This window comes from Marmota monax, unplaced genomic scaffold (assembly GCF_021218885.2).
Source record: "Marmota monax isolate L192 unplaced genomic scaffold, Marmota_monax_Labrador192_F-V1.1 WCK01_AAM20220418_F8-fsc00021, whole genome shotgun sequence".
NCBI classification, from domain to species: domain Eukaryota; kingdom Metazoa; phylum Chordata; class Mammalia; order Rodentia; family Sciuridae; genus Marmota; species Marmota monax.
Window position 1 is genome coordinate 21,705,687 of NW_026695228.1, and position 26,001 is coordinate 21,731,687.

The following is a 26,001-nucleotide window of genomic DNA, read 5'->3' on the forward strand; positions in this document are numbered from 1 at the left end:
TCACGAGGCCCGCCGTAAACGGCTCCCTCGCGCCACTTCCGGCCGGGTTCCGCAGACAGCGCTGGTGGGCGATCGTGAGGCGCCGGAGGACGTTCCCCGCGGCCGGAGCCATGGAGATGCCGCTGCCGCCCGACGGTGAGGCCCAGCCCGGAACGGAGACCGTTTGTCTCTCCCCGGAATCCCCTGTCGGCCTGCCCCGCCTCCCGGAGTCCCCAGGCCTGGGAGGGGGCGGGGCGCGGCCTCGCGGCTTCGCCTCCGGCCTCTCCCGTGGGTCCTCGCATTCTCGGCGAGCGTGTGGCCCTTATCGGGACCCGTACAAGAGCGGTCTCTCGGGGACCCACCCCTAGGGACCCCGGCCCAGTGGACCGGGGCTGGAGCGCCAGGGTCCCCTGGTTTGGGCGGTCTTTGCTGATGCCCCGCGTGGCCTTTTCTCCGTCCTCCAGACCAGGAGCTTCGAAATGTCATCGACAAGCTGGCTCAGTTCGTGGCTCGCAACGGGCCCGAGTTTGAGAAGATGACGATGGAGAAGCAGAAGGACAACCCGAAATTCTCGTTTCTGTTCGGAGGCGAGTTCTACAGTTACTACAAGTGCAAGCTGGCGCTGGAGCAGCAGCAGCGTGAGTCTCGCCAGCTCTCAAGCCGTCCCTTTGAGCGATTCCTTTCTCGGATTCCAGTCCGTGCTCTGCCACAAGCCGCTTTCTGTTGGGTCTCATATTTTCTCTGCGAAGAGGGGCAGCTTGGATGTTCATGATTCCTTCTGCTTTTTCCGGGGCCCTGCACATAACGACTCCTGGGTCCTTGTGTAATGGAGAACGAGGCTATCGATCCTCTGCTGGGGCTCCGGATCAGGAATTTCTCTATTGTTTTTGCAGACATGGTAACTGGGAGCAGCAGCAGTAGACGAACTGCTTTAGTGTTTTCCAGGCAGGAAGTGATAGTAGTGGAAACTGACCAGCCTACTTTGGGGCTGTGTGAGTCCAGCAAGATTTTTGTGCATTTTAGATGCGCAGATCAGAAAGAATTGTCTCTCTAGGTTTTATGGATGTTCAGTTGAGTATTAGGAGTTTAAGATGGGATTAGGAAGTGCAACTGGGCTTCAGATAATAAATAGTCACCAAGTCAACGTCCTAAGGGCAGTGACCATATCTGGCATGCCCAGTGGCAAATCCCCAGTCTCTAAGTAAGTTGTGTGAATGAATAAGTAGGAGCTTTCCAATATATGGACATTAAAAAGTAACAGACTCTGGGTTACAAGACCAAACAGACATTGTGCCCTTACATAGTGCATCTTATTTGATAAAAAGCTTACAAGGCAGGTAGAATAGGATGCTACAGAGGTACAGGGACTTGAACAAGCAATGTGTTCAAGGGGGGGAACCAGAAAAGACCAAGCATGGTTGGAACTTAGCTCGCACGTGCATGTGTGTTTGGGTGGGGTGGGGTGTGTGTGTGTGTATGTATGGGGGGAGGGTTTGATCTGGAGTGTTAAATGCCAAGGGAGGTTGGGGTTTTCTCCCTCATTCCAGTGCCTGTTTACGTTTGAGATGAAAATTAGGGAGATTAGTAGCCTGAAATTGTAAGCATAGTGTTCCATGTTTCCAGAGCATTCATTCCCTAGTCCCAGCAGACCAAGTTTAAAAGCTGCAAGAGAGTTTGAAACAGCAGTCCAACAGAATGGTGTTTGTGTGGTTAGTGTGGAGGACTGGTTGCAGGGAGAAAGAGTGAGGTCCTCGGGAATAACTTGGGCAGTTGGCTCAGGTGCACAATGGTGAGGTCTGAATTAAGTCGGGTTGAGTCAAAGAGTGGGAATGGGGGCAGGTGGAGTTAAGGGGCAGAATCTGTGAACTTAGGCATCTGTTGGATATTGATGAGAGGTGGCATCATGCGATAGGGAGGAAGATGCCTCATACAGTTTCTTGACTTAAATGACAGTGCTGAGAACTGCTCTTCTGTCAGAAATGGGAAGCTGTTTAGGACTAGGTGCCATAACAAGGAAGGGAGAGGGTCCCTACCGTGGGGGAATATTAGAAATCAGTAGATGTTTTCTTCAGGGGATGTAAAGAATGTGGCACAGTTAGCCAGGTGAAAACTGAGGGAGAGAAGCTTTCCAGGCTGAGAAAAGAGACTCTGGAGGGACAGAGACAGGGTCAGTACTCAGTGTGGCTGACGCCTAGCAAAGGAGGGATTCTTGGCTTGGCTACAAGTGAGGATGCAGAGTAAAGAGGGCTGGCGTGCTGAGGAGTTAGGAATTGATCCTGGAAGCTACAGGGGAGCTCGTGAAGGCTCTCAGGTCTGCATTCTAGAACAGGGTTAGCCACAGGGCTGCTAGCTCTTCACCGTAGTTTCCCATAATCCCCAACTGGGAATTGAATTCAGGGCTTTATGCATGCCAGGCAAGCACTCTGCTACTAAGCTGAGCCCTAACCCCAATATTTTTAAGACCCCCAGGACTGTCTAACATGATACTTTGCAAATTCCATGGTGAAGGATCAGTTTTTTATTTTTGTTTGTTTTGATTTTTAATTTCCAGTCTGTTGTGGCCAGGTACTTTTGTAAAGTACGGTAAAAATGTAAGCCGTGAAATGTTGCATGGCTATAAAAGTGCCTGTAGCTTCTGTCACTCGGGGCTGGTCCAAGGACCACACTTGAACAGCAGCACTGACTGCACAAGGGGTAGAGGGGGCAGGACCTCATTCAAGGAGATGGGTCCAAGGATGATGCAGGTGACAACAGAGCTTGGTGGCAACATATAGGAGTGGGATCTAAGGGATGCCTTGGTGGCACCACATGGCTCGGTTCATTAGCGTGAGGTGCACGCCCCTTTTCATCTGGGTGGGTCACAGCTACGGAGATGGGGAGGGAGCCCAGGGTGAGAGGAAATGCAGTGAGCTTGAGCAGCCCGTGGAAGACCTGTAGGCCAGGCACTGGTCAGTTGTTAGGTCCTAAGTCGAGCAAATCCAGAAAAGGGCTGATAGGTTTAGGGATTACGTAACTGCAGCCAGTCTGTATTTCTTTTCCTGATGATCTGCATAGAATGGATTCAAAAGCTGAGAACACAGACACAGCATCCAGCATTTAAGGGACAGCAAGGACAAGAGAGAAGAGATAAATAGCCACAGAGGAGAAAAGGACCTGAGAAGGCCCATTGGGCTGAGTCAGGGTGTCCTCAGTGACCTTGAGGGTGGGGAATGGGTGGGCTCTAGGTTGAGATTAAGAGGAGATGAAGAATCCAAGGTGGGTCACAAAAAGAGGCTGCATATTTGTTGGGAGCAGAACATGGAATAAGGAAGAGAAGACACAGATGGGTTTCAGTGCTATTGAGAAGCAGTCAGTAAAAAGGGGGGAAATTGAAGGACTGAGGGAGAACATGGGTTTCAGGGAGCCATGTCCCAAGGCCTGAGCACAAGCCAAGGATCATCCCATAGGGTATCCTTTGAGCCCCTGACAATCCTAAGCAGTAACTGGGTGCTTGTTGGTTCTGGGTGACGCCTTCCACCCTCTACCCCTTCTTCAGCTTTGTCCAAGGACAGATTCCCCTTGGGACAGAATTCAGTACAGTTCTATCAGTGTGTGGCCACATTCAGACAAGACAGAGCACAGAAGTGGAGAGGGAGGCAAGCCGTCTTGTCTAAAGCCTCCTTGTGAGCAAGGACCCTTCCCAAAGACCTCCCCGCTACCTCATCTACCCAAAATTGGGACACATGCCCACCCTGCCTGTAAAATAGGTATGTCACAGGTTGGGGATGTAGCTGAGTGGTAGAAAATTTGCCTAGCGTGTGTGAGATCCTGGGTTTAATCCCCAGCACCACAAAATAACAACAAAAAGAATACTTAAGGGAATCATGACAAACATTAGCCTGGTGTGGAGGCACACACCTGTGATCCCAGTGACTTGGGAGGCTAAGACAGGAGGATTGCAAGATCAAGGCCAGCCTCGAAAACTTAGCGAGGCCCTAAGGAATAAAAAGGATGTAGCTCAGTGCTTAAGTGCCCCTGGGTTCAATCTCTAATGGGCCAAGGGTGCAGTATGTCACTACTGGCTCAAACTGGATAAATCTCTGAATGCAGAGCATAAGTGAAGGGGGAGATTAGAGAACAGTCGCGGAGGTTAGAGATTGTGGCCAAGGACTTTGAGAGACGAGAGACCACCTTGGAGGGAGGTGGTATTTCTCTGGCAGTGGCCGTAGCCTGTGCTCAGCATCAGTTCAGGCCTAGGTGAGGTGGGAAGGTGACAGCTGAGACTTGGCTTGTGCTGCAAGTGGATGAAGACACACACACACTCCCGCTTCAGCAAGGAAAGAGTGAGATCACTGTTCCAAGGCTCTCTAAGGAGAGGATAGACGCGAAAGCAGACGGCCTGGATGAGAACACAGGAAGGGATCTGGGCTGGGGGATGTGAACTAGAAGGTGGAAAGGAGGGCTAGGCCCAGAGAGGGGACTGAGCAGACCAAGCCTGGCCTGGCTGCACGGAGGCCCTCTGGTTGATGCTAAGTCTGTAGGTGTGGGTGGTGGACTGCTTTGGCCTAGAGCTGCCCTGAATGGTGGCCAAGAGGACACCTGGCCACATCCTCATAGAACCCCTCCTCTTCCTTTCCTGCCAGTCATCTGCAAACAGCAGGCCCCAGAACTGGAGCCCACCGCAGCTCTGCCACCCCTGCCACAGCCCCCACTGGCCCCTGCGGCGCCTATTCCACCCGCTCAGGGCGCCCCATCCATGGATGAGCTCATCCAGCAGAGCCAGTGGAACCTGCAGCAGCAGGAGCAGCACCTGCTGGCCCTCAGACAGGTATGGGGCCCACTTCTCCCCTTTCCCTTCTTGCCCTACCATTGGACCTGAACTTGTCTTGAGCCTTGGGTCTTGCACCTGTGCATTAGGATGAACAATGGCTGTCGTGAGGACTCTTCACCATAGTCAGTGCTAAAGGACAAGGCCGGCCCCATTTATTTCTGAGGGCTTGGTGCACTTTAGGCACTGTCACCCCTGACCCTAATACTAGACTGCTTCTCATTCTGGTCACTGGACATGCTTTTTAGACGTGTGCACACCCTTCTCTCTGGGGGACACCTCCAAGTAGGATTATGGGTCAGATATGCACACTTGATGTCATAGAACAAGTGTTGCCAGATCGCCTCTGGTACTCCCACAGACCCCGCCACAAGGTAGCTATGGCACTCGAAGCTGTCGGTCCCGATCCATCAGTCTGATATTATTATTCAAAACCATAAGGCTGAGCAACCAGAAAATGGGAGGAAAGTAATGCAAAACCTCCCAAGATGCCAGCCCCAGTTTTGTTACTAAACTTAAGGCATAAAATTGCTCCATTTCTGTTGCTGCCAGCAGAATATTCTGGAATGCTCACAGTTGTCAGGGAATGGGCAGTGAGGCCTTGACCAATTCTGCACTGGCATGTCTCCATGGTAGCTCTTCTTAGCAGCCAAATGGGCAGTTACCAGCATCACGTTTTAGTTTGCATTCCCCCTGATGGCTGGTGACTAGAAGCCACAGCTTTGTCTTCTGCATAGTCTGTGCTAATCCATTGCTCGGTTTTCATCTTTTGGTTTAATTGATTCACACAACTTCCTATTCTTCTCTCAATCCTGTCACCCTGGATCACACAGTAGTTCCCACTGTGCTTAACTGGCTTTGCCCATTTGGCCTGCCGTGGCGATGAATTGCCACAGAGCCACAGTGGATGGCTGTAGGCATGAAGGATGAGATCACAAGTACTAAGAACAGGCATCAGTCTGGAGCCAGGACTCATCTGCCAAGGACCAGAGTGGCCCATGGCCTGGTCCTCCTCACCATTTCCCCAGCTGACCCCTGATGGCTTAGATCAGGAGAGCCAAGGCGGAGGGTCCCTCCTCACAACATCTTGGTTCCTCTTGACCTTCCAGGAGCAGGTGACGGCAGCTGTGGCCCACGCAGTGGAGCAGCAGATGCAGAAGCTCTTAGAAGAGACCCAACTAGACATGAATGAGTTTGATAACCTTCTGCAGCCCATCATCGACACGTGCACCAAGGACGCCATCTCGGTGAGGACAGTCAGGGACTCACTGGGGCCTGGGGGTATACCTGAGCCTGGTGCTCCTGGCAGCCCTGCCTCTTGGCAGGAGTGCCTCATCTGAGCCCTTCCTTCTCCGGCATACCCTGTGGGCAGGAAGGACAGCTCACAGGCCAAACAAGTGGACTGAGACCTTGGGCTTCTGGACCCCACGTCCCATACACTCATGTGCCTGGACCTCCCACGGTGTCTCCTGACCATGAGTGACCTCTCGCTCTGATCTCGGGGAGCCTGGCCCCACTTACCAGTTGGCCTGGCTGTTACAGGCTGGGAAGAACTGGATGTTCAGCAATGCCAAGTCCCCACCACACTGTGAGCTGATGGCAGGCCACCTCCGCAACCGCATCACAGCCGACGGGGCACACTTTGAACTGCGCCTGCACCTCATCTACCTGATCAATGATGTGCTGCACCACTGGTGAGTACCTCCACCAGCACCAGGGCCCCAAAGCATCCACTTCCTCTCTCACTCCTCCTTGCCCTTGCCTGGCGGCTGCTCTGCAGCCACTAGTTTAGCTTGACTTGTCCCAGGATTAGGGGATCATTTGTCCAAAGACCTCAGGAGAGCATCTCAGAGCCTCACCTGCCTGTACGCCCTGGACTCTCCCTGGCCCCTGACCATTGTCATTCTGGTGTCCTGTCACCTCCACTCCTCCTCTTCTGTGGCAGTTCTGGTGTCTTGGCAGGCAGGCCCTGGGCTCCGCTGCCTCCTTGGCCACCTCCTCCTGGCTCTGCTGTGCTGTCGAGCCCTTGCTGAGGGCTGCCCTTCTCCAGCCCTGACCTGTCTACTGGAGTTTGAGGGGCCACTTTGGCTCACCCCTCCCTGCTCCACCCTAGCTCCTTCATGGCTCTGCCATTCCTGCTCTCCCCAGGGGCCCAGAGGTACGCACTCTGCGTAGCCACTTGGCTGAAGGTTAATGAAAGAAACTAGAAGTCTGGGCCACAGGCAGGTGCGGGAGGAAGCACGTTGCTAGTGAGACACTGTTTGCCTTTGGGCTTGGCGGTGCTGGCAGGCAGGAGGCCTTGGTTAGAGCAGGGAACACTGGTCCCGCCTCGTTCCCTACAGACCCGCATCTCTCCCATCTTCTGCTACATGCACAGCCTGGCTCGAGTCCCCTCCCCACCCCATCTCCTGTATGGCAGCCCCTCCCTGCATCACACCCTTATTTCTCTCCTGCTGGGACGTAAGTAGCCTCGGAACCTCCTTCGCCCCCATGCTCGCTCCTCCTTGCCACCCACCGTTAGAGTGCCACCGCAGAGACAGGCTTGTTTCTCACAGTTCTCTGGCGATGCGCTTTTTAGCTCTGCTCCATGTGGAAGCCAAGTGCTCCTCACCCTGTCTTCCCACTGGGGCTGCCCTCTATCCACCAACCTGGCTTCCCACCTGTCCTGGCCTTGGCCTGGCCTGGCTCCTCTTTGAGCTCCTCTGGTGAACTTGGCCTTGGGAGGGTGCCAGCTGCTCACCTTCTGCCATCATCCTTCTCAGGGGGCAGCACATGTCCCATCCTGCCTGGGTGCTCACTGGCCCTAAGGGGCCAGGCACTCATTCTGTCCTGGGAGGCCCAGCCCAAGCTGAAATTTCCTTGCCTGGACAAGGCCCTCGCCCCACGTGGCCATTTTGCCCTTTCTGCACTCAGGGCTCTCTTGGACTCACGTCTCCTCACCCTCACTGCCTCCTGGAAGAGAAGGGTTAGCTTACTGACGAGGGCACTAGGGTGAAAGACCTCGCTCCGATCAGCCCTAGGCTGCGTCCCTGATATGTCCCCTAAGACCACCTGATGGGGCTTGTGGGGAGCCTAGCCATCACCCTGGCCGGGTTGGGGTCCATTTCCCAAGAAGGCAGAGGGTGCTGTGGCTGGAGCCTTGATGGTAACGGGCGCGTGGCCGGGTCCCGCCCCAGGGCCCTGACGCGCGGAAGGTCTCTCCCTCACAGCCAGCGCAAGCAGGCCCGGGAGCTGCTGGCCGCCCTGCAGAAGGTTGTAGTGCCCATTTACTGCACCAGCTTCCTGGCTGTGGAGGAAGACAAACAGCAGAAGATTGCCCGGGTACGTGGGGCTGGCAGGCAGGCAGGCGGGAGGAACTGCCCTGGGCGGGCAGACACTCCTCTCCCCTGACACAGCCTCTCTCCTCTTCCTCTGCCTCTAGCTCCTGCAGCTCTGGGAAAAAAATGGCTACTTTGATGACTCGATCATTCAGCAGTTACAGAGCCCAGCCCTGGGACTTGGCCAGTACCAGGTAAGTGCCACCTATCTGCCCCCCCCGCATGCCACACGTCTGGAGCAGAATCAGAGCAGGTGCCTCAGAGGAGGTTGGAGGTCTAAGGATGGCACCTGCCCCCAATATGTTCCCAGAAGTCAGGGGGCCCAAGTCCCTCACCTGTGCTGAAATCTGCTGATGGGTAGGTGGTAATCACAGCCCCAGGTGACATTTCAACCCCACAGGCAGTTGTGCCTGGTGGATGGTGGTGAGCAGTGGGCACAGGTTCCACACAGCAGCCTCTCAGTGGCTTGTGTACCCTACCAGGTGTATACCATCCCACCTGGCCTTCTGGTGTACTGTGACCAGTTTGCCTAAGGAGTCACCACCAGGGACGTCCTTGGCCTGTGTGTTGGTCTTGGGTCACTGACGCATCCTGGGGGCGTGAAGCAGCACAGGTGCAGGTGGCGGCTGCACCTGTCCTTGGGTCTTTTAGCTTCCCCTTAGAGGAGGGCACAGAGGGGAGGACCAGGTCCCTTGATCTTTGTAGTAGTCCCAGGCTTGCTGCCTTGCTGCCCCATCTAAAACTGCTAGAATGTCCAGCTCGGGCCTCCACCTTTAGTCAAAAGGCCGTCATTCCTGCAGAGTCCAGTGTGAATGTCACACTGTTGACTGTTGCCCTCTGAGGTCCTAAGCATCCCCCTCCCCACTGGGGGAAGGTCATGCTCAGAAGGGCAACAAGGAAGGCACATTTCAGTGGTTTTCTAAATTTGAACTGCCTTTTTTTTTTTTTTTTAATGTTTAAATAAAAATGGAATCCTGTCGTGCCACAGCAGGTCTACAGCTCTTTTCCTCCTGGGGTATGGGTGGCATTGCACTCTTACTGAGCTGTCTCTATGCCCATATTTCTTGAGTTCTTCCCAAACCCTTAGAGGTAGACTCTGTTTCGTCCCATTTTACAAACAGGGCTCAAAGCCTGGTAGCAGATAAAGAGGCAGAGCCTTTAGTGTCAATGTAGCCATCCTGGGCATGGCTGTGGATGCTTCTTCCTGTTATCAGGAAGCTATTGGTGTATATCCTGGTCTCCAAGTCTTTGGCTGTACCACAGCCTGTGGTTGTCGGTGCCATGTTTTTATTGTTCCATGGGACAGCCACCTGCCTGCCTGCTCCAGGTATCCTGGGCTTTGCCGCTCTCCAGGTGTTTGTCCCTGGGTGACTCTAGAAAGTGTGGTAGCAGGTAGCACCTCCAAGGCTCTCATCCTTGGTGCGGGGCTCTCTCTCCCAGGCCACCCTCATCAGCGAGTACTCCTCGGTGGTGCAGCCCGTGCAGCTGGCCTTCCAGCAGCAGATCCAGACCCTCAAGACGCAGCATGAGGAGTTCGTCAACAGCCTGGCTCAGCAGCAGCAGCAGCAGCAGCAGCAGGTTCAAATGCCACAGATGGAAGCCGAAGTGAAGGCCACACCACCGCCGCCAGCTCCTCCCCCGGCCCCAGCGCCTGCCCCAGCCATCCCGCCAACCACCCAGCCTGGTAAGAGGCTCCCTCAACCCCTGCCTCATGAGACAGCCCAAGAGCCGGGTCCTCCTGAATGTGGCCAGAAAGCACCCTTCCCTTCCAGACACAGCTCCGCCTCTGCTGTCCTGAGCCCACTCCTGGGGCGAGCTTTGAATTTGTTTACAAGCTCAGAGCAGGTAGTACAGTTAAAAGTTCAACAGTCCTTTCCCTGTACATTGTCCCAGAGAACAGAAACTTTTTTACATATAACTAGACTGAATAGGGACACTGCAAGGATTAAAAACATAATCTAGGCTGGGGGTGTGACTTGGCGATAGTGCTCATGCTTAGCAAGCACAGGCACTGGGTTCCATCCCCAGCAAGACAAGCTAAATGTATCGTGATGTGTTAATATAATGTAATAAGTATATTATACATAACTTTTTAAAATTTTTATTAGTTGTTGATTAACATTTATGTATTTATATGTAGTGCCAAGAATCAAACCCAGTGCCTCACATATGCTAGGCAAGTGCTGTACCACTGAGCCACAATCCCAGGCCCTGGGATAAAAATATTTTTATGTATGTTTGTGTTTAGATGTAAATAACATACACATTAAATATACAGAAGTTTTATATACATATTACATGTGTAATTTAGAAGCACTTTTGAACAAAGATGTAGAAATATGAATAAAATCTGAAGTGAAATCCAACAGAGTACAGATTAGGATTAGGGCATCCCTAATCCAAAAATCTGAAATCCAGAATGCTCCAAAATCTGAAGCTTTTTAAGTGCTGACACAATATTCAAAATGTTTTGGATTTTGGCTTTTAGTACTGAGAATACTTGGCAGGTAAAGTCTTTGCAAATATTCCAAAATCTAGGGAACTCTGAAGTCTTGAGTCACTTTTGGTCCCAGGCATTTGGATGAGGGATACATAACCTGTATTTCAGCAAGCCTTGTGGCTGGGGTTGCGGGTCAGTGGTAGAGCGCTTGCCTAGCATGGTTGAGTCACTGTGTTCAATCCTTAGCACCACATTAAAAATAAATAAAATAAAGGTATTGTGGGAAAAAAATTTTTTTAAACAAAATAAAGGTATTGTGTCCATCTACAACTAAAAATATTTTTTAAATAAATAAGTAAAATGAGACCCCCATCTAAAATTGAATGAATAAGTCGTATCAAGTAGGGTCTGTCCCTGGAATATGAATGTGCTTACACTGGAAAATCTGATAAAATAATGGATTAGGACTGTCAAGTTACATATAGTGGTACACACTTGTAGTCTCAGCTATTCAGGAGGCTGAGGCATGAGGATTGCTTATGCCTGTGAGTTCAAGCCAGCCTGACAACATAGTGAGGCCCCATCTCAATAATGGAGTTAGGACTGGGAGTATAGGCCAGTGACAGAGTGTTTGCTTAGCAGCTGTGAGGAGGCCCTATGTTCCATCCCCAGCACCACCAAAAACGAAAACAAAAAACACTGATATTTTAACTAGACATAGAAATTTAATTTAAAAATCAATGATAAAAATTCTACAAGTTAAAATCAAGACAGCTGAGACAGTAAGATACGTATGCTGTAGAGAAGATGGTACGTCTCACGTGGGAGGTCAGAATCTCCCTCTCCCATCCCTTTCCTGGAAGAGGGAGGTGGTCATGGTCTCCAGTGGAATCATGAAGCAAGAATTGTCACCCCCAACCCTAGTTGGGCATCAGGGTCCAGTCAGGCAGCCTCCCTCTCACCAGTGCTTTCTCTGACCACTTCTTGCCTGGCTTTAGATGACAACAAACCTCCCATCCAAATGCCGGGCTCTTCAGAGTACGATGGCACAGGAGGGGTCCAGGATCCTGCAGCTGCCGGCCCCCGGGGCCCCGGACCTCATGACCAGATTCCGCCTAACAAGCCCCCTTGGTTTGATCAGCCCCACCCTGTTGCTCCTTGGGGCCAACAGCAGGTATTCCATAAAACTTTGGGGGGCAGGGTGGACACTTGGGGCCTGATGAGATGGCAGGCAAATGGACAGACTGCTGGTTGGTGGGCAGTTTGTGGCTCTGAGGAAGCTGGAGTGAGATTCTGGCTCAGCCCTGGCTAGGCCCCTTTTCTATCCCAGTCATCATCCGGGCCTCTCCATAATGTAGATCTCCTCTCCCGAGAGTGCTGGGAAGGAGCTACTCTAGCTGGTTTGATTCACGGAGCGTCAGCATTTGCATCCTGAAAGGAATAGGTAGTTTCCTGAAGAAAGAGACAGTCAGAGCCTCAGACTTCAGGAGTTTGTAGGTTGTTTTCTGGGGCTAACAGATTCCTTAGGGTTGGGAACCTTCAGGCCAGGACAAGGCAGCCTGGCACAGCATGACCAGGAAACGCCCTGCGTCCCGCTGGATCCAGCTGGACGGAGCATTTGAATGCAGCCCAGGCCTTCTCTGGATATCTGCTTTTTCCTCTCAGTGTGGCATGGCCTTCCCAGGTGAATGTGTGTCCACAGGGAGGACCTAAGGACGGCAAGGAAACAGCTCATAGCCTGAGCCCCCACCCTCAGCTTCAGGACCAAAGATTTAACTTCACAGAAAATAGGACATCTTCATAGACTGTTCCGTCCTCTGAGTGCTGGGGGAGCTTTGGGGGTGCCCCCTGAGTAGGGAGCAGCTCTCCGTCCTTTCTGTAGGTGGGAAATAGGCCCTTTGTCTGCAAACTAGATCAGGCTCACTGAGGCTCCGCCTTGACCCAGCAGTACACAAGTTCGTCCAAGGTTGGTGCCATGCATGGTGACATACGCCTGTTACATATGGTAGTACAGAATCTGAGGCAGGAGGATTGCAAGTTCAGCCTCAGCAACTTAGTGAGGCCCTAAACGATTTAGCGAGATCCTGTCTCAAAAGTAAAAAATAAAAAGGTCTGGGCATTTGGCTCAGTGGACAGTGCCCTGGCTCCATCCCTGGAAGACTGAAACAGAAATCAATGTAGGCTTGTCGTACCCACATGGAGTCTCACGCGTTTAGAAATAGTCTCTGCTATTTCTGTTGTTCATGTTGATGTTTTGGCTATTTATTTTTAAAAAATCTGGTTTTCTGCCTTCTCTTGAAAGATTAGGGGTTTGGCAGCCTGGCCAGCCTCATCTGTGTACATTTGCACCCCAGCCCCCATCAGAGTTTGTGATCCTGGCTTTAGGGCGCGGTCAGAGCACCACCAGGCGGTGCAGAGTCTGGAGCTGCTGCCTTCAAGCTGGAGAAGGCTGCCGTGTCAGCACAGGGCCCAGAGGCAGATCCTGGGATAGGTCTGAGGGCAGCAACCCCAGGTGATGGCCTTGGAGAGAAAGAGAAAGTGAAACAGGGAGGGGGTGTCATGAGGAACGTCCATCGTGGACACCTGGGGCCTGGCCATGCTGATACAGTCACTGTACCACCCCCTGAAGTGTGGGGAAGCTGGGGTTTGTCATAGCAGTGGCAGGGACAGGATGGTGGTCTTGCCTGTATGCGCAGTGGGCCTTGGTGGCCAGGAGCAGCCATGGGAATGAGATTGCAGGTATGGTGGTTGGGAGTCTGAGGGCCTGGGAGTGACGGTGTCTGCCCAGATGCAGCGGATCTGCCACCAGGCTTGGGCCGCAGCCTCCGGGCCTGAGGCGCCGCTGGATGAGGCCAGTGCTGCCAGTGTCTCCTGAGCACTCTGGGGCCTGACTTTGCGGGAGGCTCACCTCCGTGCTTTGCTTTACAGCCTCCTGAGCAACCCCCCTACCCACACCACCAGGGTGGGCCACCCCACTGCCCGCCCTGGAACAACAGCCACGAGGGCATGTGGGGTGAGCAGCGTGGGGACCCTGGTTGGAACGGCCAGCGTGACGCACCTTGGAACAGTCAGCCCGACCCCAACTGGAACAGCCAATTCGAGGGTCCCTGGAACAGTCAGCATGAGCAGCCGCCCTGGGGTGGGGGCCAGCGCGAGCCACCCTTCCGCATGCAGCGGCCACCCCACTTCCGTGGGCCCTTCCCGCCCCACCAGCAGCACCCACAGTTCAACCAGCCACCACACCCACACAACTTCAACCGCTTCCCACCCCGCTTCATGCAAGATGACTTCCCCCCACGCCATCCCTTTGAGCGGCCACCCTATCCTCACCGCTTCGATTACCCCCAGGGGGATTTCCCAGCCGGTAAGTGTGAGAATGCCTGGGAAACGCACCCCTGGCCTGCCCTAAGTGACAGCAATAGGCAGAGGGCCATAAGCTGACATGGAGCTCAGCCTGGGCCCTAGGGAGGTGGGAGAGGCAAAGACAGTCTTAGAAGTGTACCTACCTCCCTGGTGGCTGCAAATGTCTGATTTGCTCCTTGTCTTCGCCACCTTGAGTCCCTCCATGTGCCGGGCTGGCTGTTAGAGGTCTGAAGCCTGGGCCTGCTCTCACGTGTGCCTGGACTCACTGCAGTTTGCACAGGAGGATGTGAGGTTCCAAAAGGGAAGTAGCTCCTGGCTTTAGGGCAGAGAGTCGTCTTTTACTCAGTCTTTAGTTTCATTCATTTACTTGCTAAAAAAATTTTATTTCTACTAACTTCCATGTTTATTTGTTAAACCATCTGTGATGTTTGTTTATCTGTGGGGCACTCCCGTGTTCATGGCTCATGTTAGTTTCCCATGACTGCTCTAACAGGGACCCCGGGCTGAGCAGCGCCTGTGACAGATGTTGATTGTCCCTCAGTTTTGGATACCAGCAGTCTGAGGTCAAGGTGTTAGCGGGGCTGGTTTCTTCTGAGACCACTCCCAGGCCTGTAAATGGCATCTTCCCCTCAGTGTGAGCTTGTGTCCTGAAAACCTCCTCTTACAAGGACAGTAGTCATGTTGGGTTAGGGTCCACCCTGAAGACCTCCTGTTAGTAACTGCCTCTGTAACGGCCGAGCCTCCGCCTGGGGTGGAGATAGCCCTGGCTTCCATAACCAGCTGGGGCCACTCCCTGCCTCTCAGTACAGCCACTTTCTGGGTTAGGTCTGGGGTTAGGACTCCCGTATTCACAGTGTGGTGGGCCAGGCACAATTCAGCCCTGGATGTTGCTGTCTTAAGGTTTCGATGGCCTTGATATTTCCTTCCCTCAGCTGGGCCTCCTTGCCCCTTAGCTGGGAGGTCCTGACTTACTGGTACCTCTCAGCTACCAATAAGTCCTGACACAAAATTTCTTTTTTGCAGAGATGGGACCCCCCCACCACCACCCTGGCCACCGCATGCCTCATCCTGGGATCAATGAGCACCCACCCTGGGCTGGGCCTCAGCACCCTGACTTTGGCCCTCCCCCCCATGGCTTTAATGGGCAGCCCCCCCACATGCGAAGACAGGGCCCTCCCCATATCAACCATGATGACCCCAGCCTGGTCCCCAATGTGCCCTACTTCGATCTCCCTGCTGGGTTGATGGCCCCCCTCGTGAAGGTAAGACCTCGGGAGCCCTGGGCTGCCTTAGGTGGCAGCACCTGCTGTGTGGGCCCCTCTGCTTATCCCCCTGAAAATGGAGCACCCGGAACATGTTTTCCAGAAGGCTGCTAGACACCCTTCCCCGGCCCGTCCTTCCCCTTTCCCTCTCCTGCCTCGAAGAGGCGTGTGCCCGTGCTCCTGAGCAAGGCCACATCCACTCACTTCCTTCCCTTCCCTCTGCAAGGGGGCTTTGCCGCCACAGAGAACCATCTGGGCTATGTGTGAGGTGTGGGTCCTCCATTCTTTCCTCTTAGTCCCTGTGCTCAGAAGCCACCTGTCCAGGGGCTGATGCCAGAGGGATTTCTCAGGAGACACCTCTGCAAGCTGTCCTGGCGGGAGGGGTGGCTGGAGCGCAGGCTGAGGCACTGTGAGAAAGAGCCGGGCTGGGGCTCGGGCACAGCAGACATGGCTGCGAAGCGCTCAGCTGGGGGCAGTGCCAGGCTCTCTCCAGAGAATTCCCGGAAGCTGGGGTTGGGGCATAAAGCGGGTGACACACGGAGCACAGCTTGGACAGGATGGAGAGGAGCTGGCTGCAAGCCCGTTGGGAGCAGAGGGTAGCAGTCCACAGGTGGGGCACTTGGGGTCCAGATGTCTGGACAAACTGAGTGGTTTTGCATCATCTGAGGTGGCGGCCACATCACCTGACTTCTGAGGCAAGATCCCTGTGGCTGAGCCTCTGAGGGCAGGGTTTCCTGGGACTGGGTGAGGCCCTCTGTGCTGCTGTCACTCCCCTGCTATGCCCTGGGTGGCCTGGAGAGGGATTTGTGGACATGAGCAACAGCAGTGTCCTCCCTACAGCTGGAAGACCACGAGTACAAGCCTCTGGACCCTAAAGACATCCGCCTTCCGCCCCCCATGCCACCCAGCGAGAGGCTGCTGGCCGCCGTAGAGGCCTTTTACAGCCCTCCCTCCCACGACAGGCCCAGGAACAGGTACAGGCTCCGGAGAAGGGGCAGCGGGACAGGTGCTGGGAGGGACCCTGAGACACAGACGGGGAGCCTTTGTCCCCACCTCCTGGCCTGTCTTCCCCGTGAATTTATTGCATTTGAGGAACAGACTGAGAGCCAGGTCTTCTGTTCAGGTAAGAAGATACGGCAGTCTTCTTCTTTTTTTTTTTTTGGTGTTGGGGATGAAGCCCAGGGCCTTGCACATGCCCTGCCACAGAATCTACTCTGGTTCTATATGGCCATCTCTAAGTTAGAGAAGAGCACCATCCTGCATGAGATTGTCACAGGTGTGGCACAGACATGATGGCCCTCCACAAAGGGCTTCTTGAATCCATTCATTAGAATGGAAGTTCTCTCAGGTGTGACCTGGCTCACCCCGTGGGCAGACTGTCCCTGTGCAGTCACCACTCCATGCCCTGGTGGCCTCAGGCCCAGTCTTAGGGAGCTGGATAGCCTCGTGTCTGGCAGCAGCACCCACAGGCTCCTGTGCCTCCTGCAGGGAGGCCGCAGGGTGGAGGGGCGTGGGGCTGGGTCCAGCCAGGCTCAGGCCAAGCTTCCTGGAGGGGAAAGGGCAGCCCTGTTGGAATATCTGAGGTGCTTTGTACAGCATGCTCTTGGGGGCGTCTTGGGAACGAGGTGGGTAGGGCTGCGCCTTCCAGGGCTCCCTGGGGCAGGGGTCATCCAGATGACGTTTTCATAAGTCGACTATGGGAGGGGCGTCTGCAGTCACACGGGAAATGCCATGTCTTACAGCGAAGGCTGGGAGCAGAATGGCCTCTATGAGTTCTTCCGAGCAAAAATGCGGGCGCGGCGGCGGAAAGGCCAGGAGAAGAGGAACAGGTGAGAGCCCAGATGGCCGTGGGTCTGCCTGTCCTGCCGCCTGTCTGACAGGTGTTCGTGCGCCCGTCAGCATGCCTCCCTGGCCACAGGGGGTCACCAGTGAGCAGAGTGGACCCGGGGCTTCTGTGATCAGCAGTGGGATTGGGGAACAGCACTCGCTGGGTTCGAAGCTACGGACTCTTGGGGTCCCAGGCAGGCCAGGGCTCCTGGGGCTCCGCTCATCAGTCCTGTCCCCACAGTGGCCCCTCCAGGTCTCGGAGCAGATCCAAAAGCCGAGGGCGCTCTTCTTCACGCTCCAACTCGAGGTCCTCCAAGTCGTCAGGCTCCTACTCAAGGTCCAGGTCGCGCTCCTGCTCACGCTCCTACTCGCGCTCCAGATCCAGGTAGGCCTCGGCAGCTGCAGCACGCGGCTGCCCACACCGGAGTCCCTATAGCCTCTGACCCAGGGTGCTGTCCTCCGCAGGAGCCGCAGCAGGTCTCGCTCCTCAAGAAGCCGCTCGCGGTCCAGGTCACGCTCCAGGTCCAAGTCATATTCCCCGGGAAGGAGGCGCCGGTCAAGATCCAGGAGCCCCACCCCGCCGTAAGATCTCTGTCCTCACTGGGCCCTGCGGGGAGCACTGGGAGCATCTGGTATTTTGCTGTCATGGTGTAAACATTTGTCATTAGAAGACAGACAGGTGTCACAGGTGCTGACCCAGTGGCAGCAGCACCTCTGCTCTGCCCACCCCACAGCCACACACTTGATGAGGCTTGCACAGTAGTTGGACTCTATTTCTGACCACTTTGGAGGCTCGGTGTGACCTTGTGCCTTTGAAGCTAAGCAGGGACAGGGTCATCGTCTGAGGGAACCCCTTTATCAGGCAGATGAAGAGGATGAAGAACGGTAGAGACACGGAATATGTATGTGTCTACCTTATGATGGCAAGCAGTTACCTGAGCGACAAACTGTATATTCTAATATTTGTCATTCCAGTAAATTTGTCTATTTTTTGAACAATGTAACCCGTCTTAATTTTAGTTCTTCGGCTGGTCTGGGTTCTAACTCAGCGCCTCCTATACCTGACTCGAGGCTCGGAGAAGAGAACAAAGGCCATCAGATGCTGGTGAAGATGGGTAAGTGTCCTCGGACCCCAACCCTTGGCCACTTGGGGATCTAGGAGGTGACGGGGTTTTCTTGTCCTCTTTGAATGGGGAGAGAGGAGTCACAGGAAGTTGGGGCTTACTGCTAGGACTTCTGAAGTGGCCAGCCAGCAGGGCTGGTGCTGGGTCTTCTTTATTAGCCCCTTGTTCCGTGTAAATACTGCCTGCTCTTGTGTCACTCACCTCCCCGAAGGCAACCTCCCTTTTGACAACCCCACCACCACCACCTGTAGGCCTCCTGCAAGGACTCTGAACATGTGTCCCCCTCTCTCAGGCTGGAGTGGCTCTGGCGGCCTTGGTGTGAAAGAGCAGGGGATCCAGGACCCCATCAAGGGCGGGGACGTCCGGGATAAGTGGGACCAGTACAAGGGCGTGGGTGTGGCCCTGGACGACCCCTACGAGAACTACCGTCGGAATAAGAGCTACTCCTTCATCGCCCGCATGAAGGCCAGGGACGAGTGTAAGTAGGAGCCCAGGGCCGGGAGCGCGCCGGTGGCTGGCGGCGCTGGCTGGCGGGACCTTGCTGGCTTGCTGGCAGTGGAAGATCGTAGTGACAGCTCGGTTCTCACGCAGTCTCCACCTTTGGGGCACGCAAGGAAGAGAAGGAAGACTAACACGGGCCTAGTGAGGAGCGCCATGCACTGGCGTGGGAAGGGCTCAGGCGCCACCTGCACACCCCGGGAGGAGGTGCCACAGCACCACGGCCGTGAGCGCGTTTCCCTTTACAGCGAAGCAAGAAACCCAAGACCCTCCAGTCCCTGAATGAGAATTCTTCACGCCTGACGGAGTGGATGCTGCGCGTCTTCCCTGAGTCAGACCTAAGCCCCTTCCACAAGCAGCACTGTGGAGGGCAGGCCAGGCACCAGCAGGGGGCAGCTAGGGCAGCACCCACCCACTGCCCTTGTAGTGGCAAGCGAAGGCCAGGTGCTGTCACTGCTCAGTTTAAAACAGGAAAAGCAAAACCTCCTGGATTAGCAGAGTTCACCAGGGTTTTCATTTTGATTCCGATTGATTTAGGTTTAGAAAAAAATATTGATCTAAGACGGTCCCCAATAAGATCATTTTAAACCCCTCTCCTCTGAAGTGTCCTGGCCCCTAGTTCAGTTATTTTAGTTGTGTATGTTGGTTTTTCTTCCTCAAATGTTAGCCATTTGCTATTATCTGGAGAAAGAAAAGGTTCTAAGTAAACGACCTAAGGTGTCCTCAGGTCAGCGATGACACCCTGGGGGCATCTGTACATGTAGCCTCTCTGCTTGTGGTTGTCACTTAGGGGAACCCAACACCAGCACTTGCGTGCGAGGACCCATTTAGATTGAGTGTGGAGTGCCACCTCCCGATTGGTACCTCCTACTCTGTCATTTCATTTGCATACCCCCAGCCCACCCCCAAAGGGAGGTGGGGCCAGGAGGAGTGTCACCTCTGCCAGAAGCTGCCTGGATCCCCCACACCTGGATCCATCAGCAGCTTGGTGCGGTGCCATTTATTTGTAAAGAAGTACTTTTGAAAAATTCTTTTCAGTAAGATGTAGAGTTCCCCCCACAATTTTTCACCCCCATGTGGTAAATATCTGATTTTGTTCTAGAATTCCCGTAGCTGTGACTTGTTCAAATGTGTCTGATTCTGGATAAAACAAACTCGTGCTGTTAAAGATTTCTTGTGGATTTTACTGTTTTGCCTTCAAATAAAGCCTTTTTTTAAAGACCTTCTCCTCCGTGTGAAAGTGAGAAGCGCGGGTGGAGTGAGGGGCGTGTTCTGGATGAGGCCCGGTGGAGCTGGGGCCTTGGCGTCTTGTGAGGAGTTGTTCTCATGTCCTTGTTAGTGAACAGGAGTCCCGTCATCGGCTCCGTCTGCCTTGTGCCCACCAGGAAGCCAGCACTGGCCTGTGCTGCATCCCTACTGTCCTGTATCATGTCCTCATGCTGACGGGCAATTTCCTCAGCAGCGTGCTGAGCAGGTCTCTGAGCAGGGATTTACCTCCAGTGAATCCCGAGCCTTTACCCCAACACTGTGCTCCACCACGGATGTCACCTGGAAACTGGTGTGCGTGTGTTCCCAACTCAAGCCTCACCTGGTACTTACAGCTCCTCCTGCACCTCCCGCAGTGCGTCCTCCATGGTGAGCGGTGTGGGCCTGTGGCACCTGATATACTGTTGGGTAGGAGACAGATGGGGACACCATCAGCACTACCACCCCAAAACGCACCTAGAGGCTGCTGGGTGCTGGGAAGAGACGCGGCCATGGCGCCCACCCCCAACAGGGTCTAACAGGGCTGGTGGGGGAGGCCAGGTGGTTGGTCCTGGCACACAGGAGCGCCAGGCGCTGTGCAGACCGGGAGGTGCCGCAGGCTCTGGGCTGGAGAGGGAAGGGCAGCCTCAGAGCAGTCAAGGAGGAGGACCTGGGTGCCACGTTTAGGACACGGTCAGCAGGAGCTGTGGCAGACTGACACAGGTGACGTGGCCAGGTCGCCTCAGATGAGGGCTGGCTAATGCACGGCCAGCAGGGAGTGAGTTAAAGGGGCCCCAAGGGTGCCCTCAGCAATGTCCAGAATGAGCGCAGGTCAGATGACCTGTTTCCTTCCATGGATAACGGCAAGGGGGCGGATGGCCTGCAGAGTGGGTCCCCAGCCAGGTGGCTGCCTGCATCACAGGGCACTCGGGAGACACGCCCGTCCTGCCCCGAGTGGGCCCAGCAGCTGCTCTCACCCTGCAGGGATTCTGCTGCTCAGGTTAAGAACAGGCTCTAGAGAGACGCTTAAGAAAAAAGACACGGGACCATCTCGGTGTGTAGGCTTCAGTGCAGAGCAAGCGCTCAGCACGCGCCAGACACTGGGCTCCACCAGCACCAACAAGTAGATTAAGAAGTGAACTTAAAAGGGGGATAAAATGTGCAACTTTAACATGACAAGTGGAGATCTGAACACTGGGTCTTCCATCATACAGAGCAAATCCAGTTTTAGGGTTAGTGGCATTATGACTTTTTAAACTTTTGTTTGGAAACAATGTGCTGAAATATTTTGTATATAGAATGAATGAAAAACAGAACAGCACATACAGGATGAGTGAGGTGAGTGACACAAGAGCAGGCAGTATTCACACGGAACAAGGGGCTAATACTAAGAATACTTCACACTTTGCACAGAAAAAAATGGAAGTCTTTCACGTTGGCAATAGTTATCTTTGAGATTATGGAGGACGGTAAATCAATACCTCAATAGAATTTTATTTATTTTTTTAAATTTTGTTTAGTGGCAGTTGGACATATGCCTTTATTTTACTGTTATGCGGTGCTGAGGATCCAACCCGGCCTCCGCGTGCCAGGCGAGTGCTCTGCCGCTGAGCCAGCCGCAGCCCCCTAATGGAATTTTAATCAAACGAGCTCATATATTCTGGTTATCAGAAGGAAATTAAGCTTTTCAAGAGGAAAAAGGGAGGTGAGGGCGTTTCTCGAGCTGCAGCCCAAGGGACTGTGGAGGAAGCCCGATGCCTTCAGGAACCACCCTGGGCAGCACTCAGGGTCTGGGAAGAGGGCAGGGCCCCACAGGGCAGGTCCCCTTTGGTCTGAGGCCACACAGCCCCATTAGGGCTCGCCGTAAGACTCAGGCTCAGTCCCCCACACTGTATAATACATAGCTCATCACAGGACAAGGAGAGGTGACAGTGGCAGAAGGTGACAGCCCAACCACATCCCTCCAGCAGGGGGCTACACACCAGAACCTGAGGGACAGGTGCCCACGGGTATGTGGTGGGCCCTGGCCCCGCCCACTCCGCCCCGTCTCATTGCCGTCACCTCTTTGGCTTCCTCCAGGGAGTGGTAGTGGAACGAGTCCCCTTCCATGGACCGCAGGAGGGAGAGGTGCAGGTGGCGGCTGGCGGCGATGAACTGCTGCGTCAGGTTCAGCTGCTGCTTCAGCATGTCGTTGAGCGCCAGCACGGCAGGGCTGTAGGCTGTCAGGACTGCACCCCCTCCTTACTCAGCGGCTTTCCAGGGACCCCAGCCCTGCAGCCCCAACACTTGGCACTGTGGGGCTGCTCCTGAAGGGACCACTGCCTACTCCCGCCTCCATTCTGTTACACTGTGATATGTGTGTGGATGTCACACTTAAAGTTCATTAATATGAAAAAAAAAATATTAAGAGCTAGTCTCACTGTTGCCCAGTCTGGGCTCAAACTCCTGTGCTCACCTGACGCTCCTGCCTCAGCCTCCTGAATAGCTGGGACCAAGGTGTGTGCCACTGTGCCTAGCTAAAAACACATTTTCTGAAAATATAAATAAAAATTTTAAATTAAAAAATTGGGGCTAAGGCTGGGGCTGGGGCTCAGTGGTAGAGCACTTGCCTAGCATGTGTGAGGCCCTGGGTTCAATTCTCAGACCTGCATATAAATAAGTAAAATAAAGGACCATTGACAACTAAAAAATACTTTTTTAAAAATTGGGGCTGGGTTTGTAGCTCGGGTAGGACACTTGCTTAGCAAGTACAAGGCCCTGGGTTCCACCCCCAGCACCACAAAACAAAAAAACTGACATTTAACTAAAAATATTAAATCTGATAAAAAACAAAAATTCTGCTGTTTATTTAGTATTAAGACTGCTGAGCAGTGGCCCACGCCTGGAACGCCAGCAGCTCGGGAGGCTGGGGCGGGAGGACAGCAAACTCAAAGCCAGCCTCAGAACTCAGTGAGACCCTGTCTCTAAATAAAATATTTACAAAAGGGCTAGGGATGTGGCTCAGTGGTCCAGTGCCCCTGGGTTCAGTCCTTGTACCAAAAATATACGTGCGTGTGTGTGTGTGTGTGTGTGTGTGTGTGTGTGTAAAATCTCTGAGGCAGCAAGTTTCCCAAGGGCTGTGGCAGGTCTGAACTGGAAGGTGGCTTTTGGGGCACCTTCATCACCTCCAGGTGGCTAGCACTCTTCCCAGACCACAAGGACTCTCAGTCTCAGCCCAGGACGCAAAGGCCATGTCCTGTTGCTGTGACTCAGCACTGGCCAGTGTCTTTAGGGGATAAAACTAAATATGTGCAAAAAGCTCAAACAGAATTCAAATAAAAGCATCTGCTGGGGCAGAAGGGGTGAGATGGGGGGAATTATTGAGGGCGGGTGTTTTGATGGCACTGGGGATGGCACCCAGGGCCACGCACATGCTAGGCCAGTGTTCCTCCCCTGAGCCCACCCCAGCGCAGTGAATTGCCTTTAGGCCACCTGTTGGACATGGGTGTCCTTTTGCAGGTGACAGAAGGTTCGCAGACACCCTCAGGCTGCCATCGGGGATCCTACTAACCACTGAAATAATTCCACCAATGGATTCTTGAATGCAGCATTAAAGAAGTGAAACACTTCCAAGAGATGCGCCCACTCCCCAGGAAGGACCGCCACCGCCAACCAGGCTCCTACCTTCTATGGCATCGGCACTGACGACGTGGCTGGCAATGGGCACTGGGTCCACGTAGGAACTCCCGAGGGCAGGCCCAATGGCCGCCATCCCGGCCGCTGTCCCAAGCACAAAGAGGAAAGGGGTGAGTGACGAGACCTGGGATTGCAACCTTCTTGTCCCCAAGTAAGAACAGAAGTGTAGCCCACGCACCCGTCCTCCTCTCTCTGAACATGATGGCCACGTGCTTGCTTTTAGAATCTTTAAGTTTTTCCTAAACCTTTTTCGGTGGTTCAACAAAGGAGCCACTGGTTGGCGTGACCACTGCAGCTCATAGTGGCTGGAGGTGTCCATCATGCCAGCCTGTGTTCCACCAGGTGGTCTAGTGACTCAAGAATGTGTGCCCTGGACGCTGCCCAGCCAGCTTCCCAGAGACCGCCTTTCCTCTCTCCCCTCTCGCCATCAGGCCCAGCCCAGCAAAACAGTCCCCTGACTCTTCATAGTAGCATCTCAATTGCCACAAATATGGACAGAAATGCATGTGGTGCCCCCCACTGGCTATGTTATCAGACACTGGCTCGTGGACACGGCGGGGACACAAAAGTTCCTGAGTCCCGGACCCCAGGTTTAAAACATGTTTTCATGACTCAGGAGACTGAGGCAGGAAGACTGCAAGTTCAAGGCCAGCCTCAGCCACTTAGACCCTGTCAAAAAACCAAAAAGACTGGGGGCGCAGCTCAGGGATGAGCCAGTCTAAATGGTCATCTAGATCAGGAAAGGAAGCAGAATATTAAAAGGAAGGGAGGGGCCTTTCCACAGGAAGAGCCCAGCCTGAAACTGGGAATGAGAGAAGCGCCTAGAAAGTCACACTGGGTGAGGAGCAGTGTCCCTTCCCGACATTGTAAAGACAAAGTAGAAACGGCGAGAGCAGGAGGGAGCCGGCCACGAGGGTGCAGCCGAGAGCTGGCAGCACGGAGTTCAGGCAGCTAACCCTGAGCCGGCGCCCGGAGGCCCTCGGGGCGGAGGCAGATCCTCGAGGGACACAGGCTGGTGGGCACCCTTCCTCGCCGGGGCTTCCCCACTCCCTGGAGTAGGGCGTCGTGGGTGCTGGAGGAAGCTGAGCAGCACCCTGGCCTCCACCCAGCCCATGCCCGGAGCACTGTGTCCCCCAGTCCCAGCACCAGAACTGCCTCTAGTGTCACAACTGCCTAGTTAGGAAGGGCTGCGTGGTGTCTGGTTCTGGAACTTTCCTGTACGCCTCAGAGCTGGGGAGACACTGGAAACACCCAGGGCAGCTGCGCCTCATCTAGGAAAGAGGAGCGGGTGCCAAGCCCCCCCTGGAAGCTGGCTAATGACAAGAGCCAGATCCCAGCAACCCCGGCTCTCCACGTGCTTCCCGGGAAGCCAGAGATCACTCCCCAGCACCTGTCCTGGCCACCCAGGTCCCCAAAGGCCGCCACACTCACCCTTGGTCCACTGGTAGGTGAAGGCCGGATCCAGGGTCTGCACGGCCGTTTCCCTCACGGTGCCCCTCTCCACGCCCCGGCAGCCCTTCTTCCTAGCCCTGGGTGGTTTGGGGGGGTCTGTCCTCAGACTCCTCGAGCATTCCGACACTGTGGCCAGTGTTCCGTCCAGAGCTGCCTCGGAAGGAGCCGTTGGCTCGGAGGCCGGGGGACTCGGCGGGCTTTCAAAATCTTCCGAATAAGCCGAGCCCACGCTGTCCTCTGTGGGCGTCTCAGATGATGGCTTCGCGCTGGACACACTGTCCTGCTGGGCGGCAGAGGCCAGGCTGGCACTCAGAAGCTCTGAGACCTCACTTTCAGTGGGGAGGCCCTCGTCCCCAACCACAGAGGTGGCCTTTCCCTGAAATGCTGAGCTCCTGGGCAGGGCATGGCTCGGTGCGTCCAGTCCAGCAGGTGTCTTGTCGGGGCGGCTCCTGCCTGGCGTTCTCGCCCTCTGAGTGGCTCCTTCCTATAACGAAGGATGGCAGAAGTCACTGGAAAATGAGTGTTCTAAGGATACCACATTTGCGTGAGCAGGACACCTCAGCCATCCCCCTGGGAGGGTACACTGGTCCCCCTGGAGTTGGGGGGGGGGTGTCGAGGATGGAACCCTTGCCCAGGGGATGCGGAGGATGGAACCCAGGGCCTCGGCGTGCTGAGCACGACCATGGAGTGCACCCCACCCCAGGACCCCAGAGATGTTTAGCGCAGGGTTTTCTAAAGGGTGAGAGTCACAACCCTCATGACGTGGGACATGTTCAGGCGGCACACATGTGAAACATTAAGTGGCATCCTATGTATTATGGAGATGTGCAGGTGGTTACACGGAAGTCACCACGACCAGGACACACGTGGCTGCCTCAGCCTGGATGTGACTCTGGGTGCTCTGAAGGGGGTGGCTGTGATCACCTGCTCACCTGCTGGGCTTGTTACCGCCAACACCAGAGTCCCTGGACTGCAACAACCTGTCACCTGGGGCCAGAATGTTCTCTAGCGA

The 26,001-nt window shown here is 54.5% G+C and overlaps 2 protein-coding genes across 8 annotated transcripts in view; one reads left to right on the forward strand and one right to left on the reverse strand.

The window, feature by feature from the left end:
- Cherp (calcium homeostasis endoplasmic reticulum protein) lies at window positions 1-19,839 on the forward strand. 3 transcript variants are annotated; one of them, XM_046436817.2, is made up of 18 exons: window positions 1-135; window positions 444-617; window positions 4,602-4,786; window positions 5,896-6,033; window positions 6,329-6,480; window positions 7,963-8,107; window positions 8,208-8,297; window positions 9,544-9,787; window positions 11,542-11,717; window positions 13,472-13,907; window positions 14,930-15,168; window positions 16,009-16,142; window positions 16,911-16,997; window positions 17,237-17,380; window positions 17,461-17,577; window positions 18,016-18,110; window positions 18,412-18,597; window positions 18,711-19,839. In XM_046436817.2, exons 1-18 carry the CDS (start codon window positions 111-113, stop codon window positions 18,749-18,751), a joined length of 2,808 nt encoding a protein of 935 aa, XP_046292773.1. In that variant the 5' UTR covers window positions 1-110; the 3' UTR covers window positions 18,752-19,839. The 3 variants fall into 3 exon arrangements, with proteins under 3 accessions (XP_046292773.1, XP_046292774.1, XP_046292775.1); XM_046436818.2 differs by having other exon boundaries at window positions 7,996-8,107; XM_046436819.2 differs by lacking the exon at window positions 18,711-19,839 and having other exon boundaries at window positions 7,996-8,107; window positions 18,412-18,605.
- CUNH19orf44 (chromosome unknown C19orf44 homolog) overlaps window positions 11,249-26,001 on the reverse strand; it is a 25,684-nt gene continuing 10,931 nt past the window's right edge. For 2 of the 5 annotated variants that reach the window (XM_046436820.2, XM_046436821.2), the window contains exons 5-8: window positions 24,969-25,473; window positions 23,526-23,621; window positions 21,924-22,090; window positions 19,781-20,284 (exon numbers count right to left, since the gene is read on the reverse strand). In XM_046436820.2, the coding sequence (XP_046292776.1) occupies window positions 20,213-20,284; window positions 21,924-22,090; window positions 23,526-23,621; window positions 24,969-25,473 (840 nt within the window). In that variant the 3' untranslated portion in view covers window positions 19,781-20,212. Of the gene's footprint in view, window positions 13,064-14,049; window positions 14,223-17,505; window positions 17,636-19,780; window positions 20,285-21,923; window positions 22,091-23,525; window positions 23,622-24,968; window positions 25,474-26,001 lie in introns of those variants that run through there. The other 3 variants (XR_006850194.2, XR_006850193.2, XM_046436822.2) reach the window with 3 other exon arrangements.